Consider the following 10913-nt stretch of genomic DNA (forward strand, 5'->3'; position numbering starts at 1 on the left):
AATATATAAACATAAAATTATGATTGAACGAAAATTTAAAAAGGAAACTTTTTGGTAATTTTTTGTTCTATTACTAACTCTTTTCTAATTTTCCATAATATTAAAAATAACCATAAAATTGAACACGCAGCTTCCTGATTGTATAAAAATCTGTATGTGAAGAATTTATGGTTTCTGGAAAATCTAAAATCAAACTTATATGGTCCTTATTGAAAGGAGACTATCAATACTGAACCTAGAAACAAGTATGAAAATCTTTAAAAGGGGACTTTTTGATATTGTATTTACAATAATAATCATGTCTGTTGTGAAATGGGATAGAATTTGGTGTTCTGCAAATCGAAGTAAAAGTCACAAAAATTGAAAAATAATTATTTAATTTATTAGAATAAAATTACTCGGTTTTAAAACGAGAAAAATTATGCAAATTCGTTTTTAAACGAGAAATTTACTCGGATTCGGTATACAGTACAGACAGAACTATGTAATATTATTTTGGCCAAATTGACTTTTTTATTACTGAATAAAATAAATAAAATATCTTTTTAGTACACTACCGTTTCCGCTAAAGTACCACTACCAAAATATGCCAATATACCGATAACACTAAAGTACAGATACCGAAATAAGTCAAAATACCGATAACGCAAGGGGGTCGTCTGGAAAACATGATTGCTTAGAGAGACGACCAAGGTTGGGAAGGGCGGTTTGAGACTTACACCTGTCTCCCTATTCTGCTGCATGTTTGTTTTTATTTGTTTACGGTTTGGCACGAGAGTGAGTAGGGAACACACCCTAGATGATACCGAGTGTGAGCTAGTCGGTGGATCACTCTACGTCCCGACAAAACGATCCGTAACAAATGTTATTTAGATTATTCCAAATTTTATTACATAGATTACACTATGCGGCAAAAATAAATACCTGGAAAATGTAGGCTGATCATCATAAAACTTGGTGAAAGGATTTGTTTTTAATTCGAAAGAATTAATCAAATTAAAAAAAAAAATTTTAATGGTTTTTTCCATCCCTGCATAATTTCTTACACAACTTTTGTGCTTGCTCTATTTTGTTGTTATAAATTATATACAAAATCTCACTTTTTTATCTCTCGGATTCCGTTTTTATTTAAAATTTAAAAATTAAGCGTATTTGAGAATTTAGACGGCTTACAGTCGATTTTAAGCCGCCGCCGTTAATATTTGTCGGCGCAGGGCTCTGCCATGGGACCATCTTACAGTGTTGCCAGATAAATTTTGACTCATATCCCCAAAAAATCCTTATTTTTAAATTAAATTCCCTATAGTTTTCCCCAAAATTTGTTCATCAAAAACCCTCATGTCCGTCCGACACAAATATTTTCCATTGATAGGCACTGTTTGGTATTTAAAAGGAGCAATATCGGAATTTGATTTCCAATATGGCCCCGGAATACAGTTAAAACAGACATGCATATATTTATTAAGCAGCAACCGTGATTTAATTTAGGACAAGTTGGTACCAAGAAAGTATACTATAAAGAATGGCAATAATCGGGCCACGTTTTTCCCTTGGCCCCATTTAGGTCCTCTTTAGAAATTACTTTAACGTTAATGATTATCTTGAAAAGGCATGTATAACAACGAAATTTGACATAAACAATTCTTATATAACTCTCTACCGAGTTTCATGAGGGTCGGGTCCAAAAAAAAAAAAATACGCAAAACAATAAAACCAACACACATCCAAACATATGTTTTTTTTCCAATATGTAATGTTGTTTTTGCTACTTTGCCAAAGCATGCAAAAGTAGTCTTTTTTGATGAAGTATTCAGAGGATGTCTCTGATTTTTGCTCATATCTCCGTTATTTATGGGCGCATTTTGTTGATTTTAAATAGGAAACTTCTCAAAAGCATGTCCGACAGAATTATTGAATTATTTGGATGCCGAAGATATCTGGGGTCTTCAGACACACAGACGGACATGGCAAAGATAACATTTAACAAAAATGATTTGTTCTAGGATATTAATCACTCTTTAAAATATCGGGCTTTCATTTTCAATACGAAAATTTACAACTTTTCTTTTTTCAGTTTTAAATAAAATGAAATGTCAAAGAATAAAAAATATTTTTTTTTCGTTTGTAAAATATAAATTATTTTCGGGGTTTTAAATACAATAAAACTGTCGCAAAAAATAATTAATATTAAGTTTAAGTAATAAGAAAACCTATTAAGTGCTAATATCCTCGCAATTTCGCGAAGAAAATTTGAAGTTTTGTGAGTGCGTTTTGTTCTCTCAAGTGTGTTTTATTCTCTCAGAACTCGTCTGTGTGAAGAGAATAACAAATTTTGTTTGACAACCTCTTCAGTTTCGCCTATATCCCTACTATATGAATAAAAATATGAATTTAGTACTTTTTGGATATTCGGACGTTTAAGGGGTGAAAATTGTACCTATTTTTGGTACTTTTTTATAAAACATTGTTTTTGGTTTATTAACTTATACATAATAACGAGCTCCCACATTGGGAGCTCGTTATTGTCGTATTGGGAGTCCCAATACGATGTTGCAACTTTTTGGAACAGAATTTTTATTTCGTTAATGGGGAGAAAAAAAGTACCAAAAGGCGTAAAAACGAGAAATTTGATTTTATTCAAGAAACACTAAATATGGTAATGATGTGTTATTTGGAACACCGATACCAAGTGATATTTTTTGGTACTTTTTCATTCTCCAACTAGTACTTTTTGAGTTTTCTATGATATTGAAATCGAAACATGAAATTAATAATTAAGGGACTTTTCGGAACTTTTTGGTTCTAAAAAGGTATTTTTTGAGTTTTATCTTTTTCTTTCTTCAAAAGAAACTTTTTGAATTTTCTATAATATTAAACCTAGAAACATGAAAGCATGTATAGCCTCGATTAAGTGAGAACCTGTAAAAGGGAACTTTTTGGTTCTTCAAAAGGTACATTTTAAGTTTTTGTATTATAATGAACCTAGAAACGTGAAATTAAGCATGTAGAGCCCGGATTAAGTGAGGTCCTATAAAAGGGGACTTTTTGGTACTTTTTCGTTCTTCAAAAGGTACTTTTTGAGTTTTCTATTATATTGAACATAGAGACATGAAATTATGCACGTAGAGCCCGGAGTAAATGAGAATCTATAAAATGGCACTTTTTGGTACTTTTTCGTTCTTTGACTGGTACTTTTTGAGCTTGCTACAAAATTTCGACTGGTACTTTTTGAGTTTTCCAAAAATTAAACCTAGAAACATAAAAATAAATATGTAGAGCCTGGAGTAAATTATATCTATATATATCTATAAAAAGGGACTTTTTAGTACTTTTTCGTTCATTGACTGGCACTTTTTGAATTTTTTATAATATTGAACCTAGAAACATGAAATTAGGAATGTACCGCCCGGATTAAGTGATAACATATAAAAGGGAACTTTTTGGTACTTTTTCGTTCTTCAAAAGGTATTTTTGAATTTTCTATAATATTGAACCTATAGACATGAAATTAATCCTGTAGGACATGGAGTAAGTGAGAACATATAAAACGGGACTTTTTGGTACTTTTTCGTTCTTCAACTGGTACTATTTGAATTTTCTTTTATAATGAACCTAAAAACATAAAACTAAGCAATCAGGGACTTGAGTGAATGAAAATTTAAACTGGAGTATTTTTGGTAATTTTTCGTTCTTTAACTGGTACTTTTTGAATTTTCTAAAATATTAAATATATAAACATAAAATTAAAGACGCAGTATCCTAATTGAACGAAAATTTATCTCGCTTACGTCCATTTTGCAAAAAGGGCTCGATATCAATCGAAATCTCTATAGGCCATAATTGACCCTGCCCCCTTCAATAATTGATTTTAACGTTTTCTATGTACTTAATAATACCATAATAAAACAATTTTTGTTGGAACGAAAATATGCAATGGAAATATGTATATGAAATCTTCTTCAGAAAATGACTTAAACGCACATAAATGGCTTTCAAATGTCGATGTCGACGAAAAAAACATTTTTAGGAACCGAAACCTACATTTATGAAAAATAAAATTATGAGAATCGGTCCGCCATTATAACCCTCTTACAGAAAATTAGTTTATAGCTAATACATCATTCCAAAAGTTATCATTATGATAGAATTATGGTAGAATTAAAAAAAGTACTTTAAATTATAGAGAACTTTGTCCATAATTGACCCAATTCCACATTTAAGTCCCTAATCCGAAAATCACGGTGACGTTCTTATTAATCTAATGATCAAAGTCCATATATATATGTATATGACCACTTCCGAAATTTGCTTTTTTACGACAAATGATTTGCCGAATATAACTCTTACTCTTTACTTATTTTATTCATAAAGAAATTACAGCTAAAATAGGAATAGTCTGCCTTTAGAGTTGCGAGTTTTCATACACTCTAATAATGTTTTCAAAGTGAAACTTTTGGAATATTTTTCAATCTCTTTGTGATCCCTTTAAAGGATGTTGTTCTGGAAGAACTTTAACATCCATGTAAACATTTTGGGTAATAAATTGGGAGACTACCAATGAGGGGAGCGGAACCTCCCATATGAATTAAATACAAAAATTCGTTTATCTGGGAAACTAATAGAACTAAATTCTTCAAATTTTGCACGAAGAACTTTAATATTCATCTGAACATTTTGGAGAAAAAAGGCCGGACTTTCATCTGGGGGGCTTGGAACTCCCATATGAATTAAATAGAAAAATTCGTATATCTGAGAAACTATTAGAGCTAGAGTCTTCAAATTTTACTGAAGAACATTTAGAGAAATTGCAAAAATTTGCGTGGAATCTCCCATATGTAACAAATTGTATATCTGGAAAACCATTGTAGTTAGAATCATCAAAATCGTTAAGCTATTTATATTGCTTTTAGGTTAGCACAGCACCCTGGGTATAGCTAGTAAATAAACAAATAAAATATCTTTGTTTTTACGTTATTGATAATTTTCTTAATGCAAAATTTTTTAGAAACTGATTTTCTGCAAGATGTTTTACATGGAGGATAGGGTTAAATATCGGCAGATCCTCGTAAAACTTGGAGAAAGGATTTGTTTTTAATTTTTAAGAATTTTTTATTCATACCTGCATAATTTCTCACACAACTTTTGAGCTTGCTCTGTTTTGTTGTTATAAACAATATATTTGCTTCCAAGATCCTACTTTCTGATCTCTGGGATTCCGTTTTTTATTTAAAATCGTTGAAAATTTAAAAACTAAACGTAGTTGAAAACTTAGCCGGCTTACAGTCGATTTTAAGCCGCCGCTGACATATTTGGTGTCAGTCGCCGCCGCCGTTAATATTTGTCGGCGCAGGGCTCTGCGCGGAAAGCTACTTTTTCTATATAAACATAGAAATATACTGTGAAATGATGAAGGAACATGAATTATTATTGAATATAGATAACAAAGAGATCTTGATCGAGGTAAGCAAAATGTTGTTATTGTCTTGTAATAATTTATGTAAAGAATCTGTTTAATTTAGATTCTCAATCATTCTATAGACTTCTTAATTGGTAATCAAGATGAACAACAAACAATGCGAATGTCACACAAATACGGGTTTCACAATCCTGATGACTTCCTATTAACTACAAAAAGTATTGCAAAATTCTATCGTAGTATCTGCACTAGCGATGTAAATAGTGGTCAACAAAGCGAATTTGTAAGATCGGAATTATCCAACCTTACACCGGAATTTCAAAAAATTATTACATCTGCTTTGCAGTCCAGACGAAATGAAGTACTGTGTTATTTGATACGAGAACAAAACGCTAATGAGTTTCCTCTAATCGAATCATTCGACTGGGATACACGTTTAGTTCTGGGCGATAGCAGTTTTGCACAAAATAATAAAATGTTAACCACTTTAAGTTTGAATTTGCGTCATAACCAACGGCAAAATTATCAAATGCAACAACTGCATGTTCAAATGGATTATAACAAATTAAGCGAATTAATTAAAACGATTGAGGATGCTTTAGTCGATTGTAAATAAATCAATTATTCTAAATGTCCTTAATGATAGGAAGAATATAAAAAAGATTATAAATAAATTGAAATAATGATCGCGATTTAAAACAATTCTAAAATATATGTATACCTATGTGATTATTAAAGTGTTGGTACTTCTGATGAATCAATTCCATTCCCTATACTTTTTTCACTTGAAGGTAAATGTGATATTTTTGGTGAGTAATCACAAATCACGATATTATGCAGTTGTGCTGATGTTTGTAACACCCACCATAAAGTGGATGTAGGAGCAGAATCACTTTCTGAGTCCATGCCCTTGTGCGCACGCTACAGGTCGCAATTTTGAATTTTTAGCTATATCCGTCTGTGTGTCCATGTCCTTGTACGCACGCTACAGATCGCAATTTTGAATATGCTGATGTTCGAAACACATAAAAATATTGGTCTTGCACCCACCTTAAAGTGGATGTTTATTTATTCTCCTAGCCTCTATATAACCGTTACCGTAATGGGCTTTCGAGCTGATTATTATGTTAAATATTCTTGTATCTTTACAAAAATCAATGAAACTTTGTCTCCTTCAGAAAATTAGTGGAAGGTCAAAATTAACTTATAGGTAGTCCTGGAATTTTGCTCATAGTAGAAATTATAAACCGAATGACAAACATATGTATGTATATAACCATCTCACAAAGGTGAATGTTATGTATTTTAAGGATGTTATATTCGGCCACGAAGGGTGATCCTATACATATGCATATGTACTTAGGAGTTTAATGAGATACTTATGGACCGATCTCAGTCAATATTATTTCTCCTGAAGTAGCAACAAATTAAATTATATTTTTCATTTGGTAGCAAGTTGATACAAGCAACTGCAATGCAGTAGCAATGTTACCAATATGTTGTTAAAGATTTTTTAAAATATAAAAAACACTCCAGAACAAAAACATAGGCTTCCTCTATGATAGAAATGTTTTTTATTGGTATTAGTTAATAAATAAAACTGCAATTTTAAAGTTAGTAACAAAAATTCTTAAATTTTTAAGCTACTATGATTGAAGTTTATGTTATTACTACTGTTATATTTTGAGTCTAATTCTTTTATATGAAGCAATAGTTTTAAAAATTTATGATTACAAAACAAATACTACTGCTACCACTTCAGAAAAATTTTAAAGCAGTAGTTAAATCAATTGCAAAAAATTTGGTAGTAAATTTACTTTTTTAATAATGACCGGTTCAGCCAGTTCATAATAAATTTATTAATTTCATCAATGAAGAATTGAAAATAAACAAGTGTTAATAAATAAAAAATACAATCCTAATATTTCATAGTTTTATTTTAATTATGTATTCAATATTTTATTTTATAATCAATACTTTTGCATAAAAACAAATGAAAAAATTTGTGAACAATTTAAAATATTTGATTTTAACTGATATAATGAAAATCTATACAAGTGTATATAGCCTTTTAAATCAAATAATCTTTTAAAAAGTTTTTCAAATTTCGTTCGTTTAAAGTTAGTGTTTGTCTTTTTAACAATATTTTAAAAATAGAAAATAAATTAAATATATACCTATAAATAAATTCATAAATTATTTTATTATACAAGATTATGCAATCACTCTTTTTGTCTGAAACATTTACATATTATTATCGAAAGTAAACCACAAATATAGAAATATGTTAGTATACCACACAGTTTATTCCTTATAGTAGTACAAATAACCAAAAACAAGTAAAATTTTTTATCATATTTTATAATTCAACTTAAATTTAAATGCTGGTAAAAAAAAAACAAAAAAATTGATGTGAGATTTAAACTAATTATATAGAGACTTAAGCAACCCACAATCTCTTAATATGATAAAATTAAAATATTGTAAATCCTATCATCCAACCTGAATGCGGAGGTGTTGCATGCCGTAGAGCTCTTGACATAGACGGCAGCAAGTTCAGACTTACTCAACTAATACCGGTAGACATGTATTGACTTTTGTAATAGTATGCACAAATACCAACAAGTAACGAAAATGCCGTGGTAACAATAAATGATTTTGGTGTTAGCAATTGGGGCAATAAATGATTGATCAAATAATTGCCATTTGGCCTCGTATTTCGCGCAATTTTCTTGCGTCTCTCCAAAGCCATTTTTTCCTCCAATATTCTTTGCTGTTTTCTGAAAGTACAACACAATTAATTATTTATAGAAATTTTAGCAAGCACATCATAGAACTTACTCTAGTTGAATTAATTTCTCCACTTCTTTTTCAATAACGGTCAAAGAATATTTTTCATAAAGATTACTCGATGTTTTTAACAGATCTTCAAATGGCAAGTTGTCTGGTAACTGCGAATATACATATGAACATATGTGAGAAAGAATTATTTAAAAACTATTTGTGAGCTTACCTTGGAGAGTAGACAATGTATCATGGCCATATCACATTCTTCAAGCAAAATATCTTCAGCGCGGTGCAATATTATCGATGCCGTTACAAATATTGGCGAATAAATTGGTGAGGCCAGAAAGTAATCGTACAAACGTACGACTGCTTTGTATGAGTTCAAACTATGTCCGAACCATGTTAAATACCACGGCAAAGCAAATAAAGTACCGACGGAAGAACGTTGCAAAAATTGAAATAGTTTTGGATTTTCGAAATTAACAACAGGCCATATGAACATCAGTCTCTTTTGGGTAGCATCCATGGTTTCTTGCATGCATTCGGAAAAATGATTTGTTGAGAGTTCTTCCATCACAGCGAATGCCACTTCTTCGCCGACAACGAGAAGAAAAGTTACTGCCACATCATGGTAGCCTTGGTAGTATCGTAAATTTGGATATTTGTTAATTACTCGTAATATTAAGACGGTCAACTGATCTTGAAGTGCAATACGTTGTTCGTAAGGAATACCGGGTGGGAAACGTTTCAACGATCTATTTACGTCTAATACGACCTGATTGTATTCAGGATGAGTCTGTAGGTCACTTAATTTGGGAGCTGGATCCAAAGATGTAACATCGACACCAGCCAATTGAGGCCATAATTTTCTTCGCAAGTCATCTGTTACAAGGCCATGATCTGATCGAGCTAATTCCCTTAACATTTTCAATTCAATTTTTCCATTGCCATCTTTCAATAGTTGTTCAATTTTTTGACGTTTTTCTTGCTCTTCTTGACTTTCCGGGCCTAGTAATATGAAAATAAATTATGATTATGTATGTAAAGATTTTGTAAATCACTACTAGTTCTGAATATGCTAAATAGGTATACATTTTAGATATGAGTATGCTAAAATTCAAAACCCAGCAAAAAATATTTTTGATTTGGAATCAATAAATATAAATACAGCCTCTCAAACAGCTTCAGAAAAGATTTTGTAGGGCACATATTCAGCAATTATTGTAGGTAGTGTAGAAATTTGTTTCTCAACAGCTGTTAAATCATTTAATTTTTCTAGGCTTTCTAAATTTTAATCAATGCTCAGTGTTTAAAAATAACATTAATGCATTGAAATCAGCACAATTTCAACAGTGTGCACATTTTGGATTCCTTAAGAAGAGCCTCTTATAAAAATCATGCATATAATCTTTCATAACAAGTTTAAACAGTAACAACTGCCCTGCTTCCGTGGAAGCACCATTTTTGCTGGGAACTTAATGAGTATTTGCTAATAATAAATCATTTAAGCATTGCTTAACATAGAATATTACATCTACATATTCCTTACTTTTGACGTAATTCCTATTTTTTCAAAAAGTTGGAGTATCTTTACATGAAGCATAAGCATTTATAGCGAAGTCGGTGTTTGATACACGACAGAGGAGGAAGACTCTGTGCCCGCCCATAGAGCGGTTACACAGAAATGTTCTTTGTTAAATATGACCACATATACGCATATGTATGGATGTATTTTATCAATCTGTTTTTCCAAAATCTTAATAGATCTATGTATATTTAAGGGCAAAGGTAAATAATAATTTTTAATCATTTTTTTGTTTCTGTTAAACGAAATGACACAATTTTTGATGCAGCAAAGTGCAACAATGGTGTAAACGAACATACTTACATTTTTCAAAGCTCAACTCTTGGGGTTGATCGATTTTTATCACGTCCTCTTCGGACATTCTATATTTTCCTTTTATAAGCTTTTCAAACTAAAACAAGATTTCACAAATATTTTTAAACGCACTGCACATACATAAGAAGTAATCCAGATATTTTTTATAATAAAAAACAATAATTTTCTCTGTTTCCTAATAATATCAAAACTTTTACAATTTGATGACTACTACAGCTGTTTTTTTTTTTCTGATTTTCAAATAAAATGTTTTATAATGAAAACGTTGTGGAATGCGAGACAGGGTAACTCATAATGTGTGCCGCTCCCATAACGTCGTCTAACATAATTCACAATAGTGAAGAAACACAATTGTGAAAACACAACAGTGGCGGTACGGTAATGTGTAAAATATACTTACGCAGCAAAAATAAACGAAGTACTTCCAAAAGAATAACATTTATCACCACTTCAAAAGTAGCAATTAGTGAATTTTTTTACTTTCTGTGGAAGTGATGTTTATTGACTTCCGAAGAAGCGAAAATAATTCTATTTTTTCAATGCTGAAGACATTTTTTTTGTTCTTACATTTTTGTGAGATAAAAAATGTAATTTTTGGGCTTCTGTTTCTGTAGCGTAATATTTACATAAGGAAAAAATACAAAATAGTGCAAATGCTAAAAATTTGTCGTGAGTTAAAAAAAATTATTTTGATACATATCTCACTAAGCGACCAAAAAGTTCCTGAAGGCAAAGATCTATGCTTTCTTTTGAGCCAAAAATAAACAATGGAAGTCCAAATTTTTTAAATTTTTAAATATTTTTTCCCGA

The 10913-nt window shown here is 30.7% G+C and overlaps 2 protein-coding genes across 3 annotated transcripts; one reads left to right on the forward strand and one right to left on the reverse strand.

Moving 5' to 3' along the window:
* The first annotated feature begins 5173 nt into the window (after nucleotides 1-5173).
* On the forward strand, nucleotides 5174-6177 carry LOC119603817 (COMM domain-containing protein 8). Of its 2 annotated transcripts, none has more exons than XM_037956017.1 (2): nucleotides 5174-5460; nucleotides 5520-6177. In XM_037956017.1, exons 1-2 carry the CDS (start codon nucleotides 5404-5406, stop codon nucleotides 6030-6032), a joined length of 570 nt encoding a protein of 189 aa, XP_037811945.1. In that variant the 5' UTR covers nucleotides 5174-5403; the 3' UTR covers nucleotides 6033-6177. The 2 variants fall into 2 exon arrangements, with proteins under 2 accessions (XP_037811945.1, XP_037811951.1); XM_037956023.1 differs by having other exon boundaries at nucleotides 5331-5460; nucleotides 5539-6177.
* A 1360-nt stretch (nucleotides 6178-7537) lies between these two features.
* LOC119603812 (TBC1 domain family member 20) lies at nucleotides 7538-10364 on the reverse strand. Its single transcript, XM_037956008.1, has 4 exons — nucleotides 10092-10364; nucleotides 8430-9211; nucleotides 8258-8367; nucleotides 7538-8196 (listed from the first exon to the last, which is right to left on the reverse strand). The coding sequence occupies exons 1-4, from the start codon at nucleotides 10147-10149 to the stop codon at nucleotides 7983-7985; spliced, it is 1164 nt and encodes a 387-aa protein (XP_037811936.1). The 5' UTR covers nucleotides 10150-10364; the 3' UTR covers nucleotides 7538-7982.
* Between the last annotated feature and the right edge of the window lie 549 nt (nucleotides 10365-10913).

The sequence above is a fragment of the Lucilia sericata genome, unplaced genomic scaffold (genome assembly GCF_015586225.1).
Source record: "Lucilia sericata isolate MDLA Ls3-8-SP2 unplaced genomic scaffold, ASM1558622v1 Contig000010F_arrow, whole genome shotgun sequence".
In the NCBI taxonomy this organism is placed as follows: domain Eukaryota; kingdom Metazoa; phylum Arthropoda; class Insecta; order Diptera; family Calliphoridae; genus Lucilia; species Lucilia sericata.

What these genes read in the sequence shown, in the direction of transcription:
- LOC119603817 (XM_037956017.1), top strand. Translation starts at nt 5,404, where the DNA reads ATGATGAAGGAACATGAATTATTATTGAATATAGATAACAAAGAGATC. An exon ending in ACAAAGAGATCTTGATCGAG is followed by an intron (nt 5,461 to 5,519) that starts GTAAGCAAAATG and finishes TGTTTAATTTAG; the next exon opens with ATTCTCAATCATTCTATAGA.
- LOC119603812 (XM_037956008.1), bottom strand. Translation starts at nt 10,149, where the DNA reads ATGTCCGAAGAGGACGTGATAAAAATCGATCAACCCCAAGAGTTGAGC. An exon ending in AGAGTTGAGCTTTGAAAAAT is followed by an intron (nt 9,212 to 10,091) that starts GTAAGTATGTTC and finishes TCATATTACTAG; the next exon opens with GCCCGGAAAGTCAAGAAGAG. An exon ending in GAGAAATTAATTCAACTAGA is followed by an intron (nt 8,197 to 8,257) that starts GTAAGTTCTATG and finishes TTGTACTTTCAG; the next exon opens with AAAACAGCAAAGAATATTGG.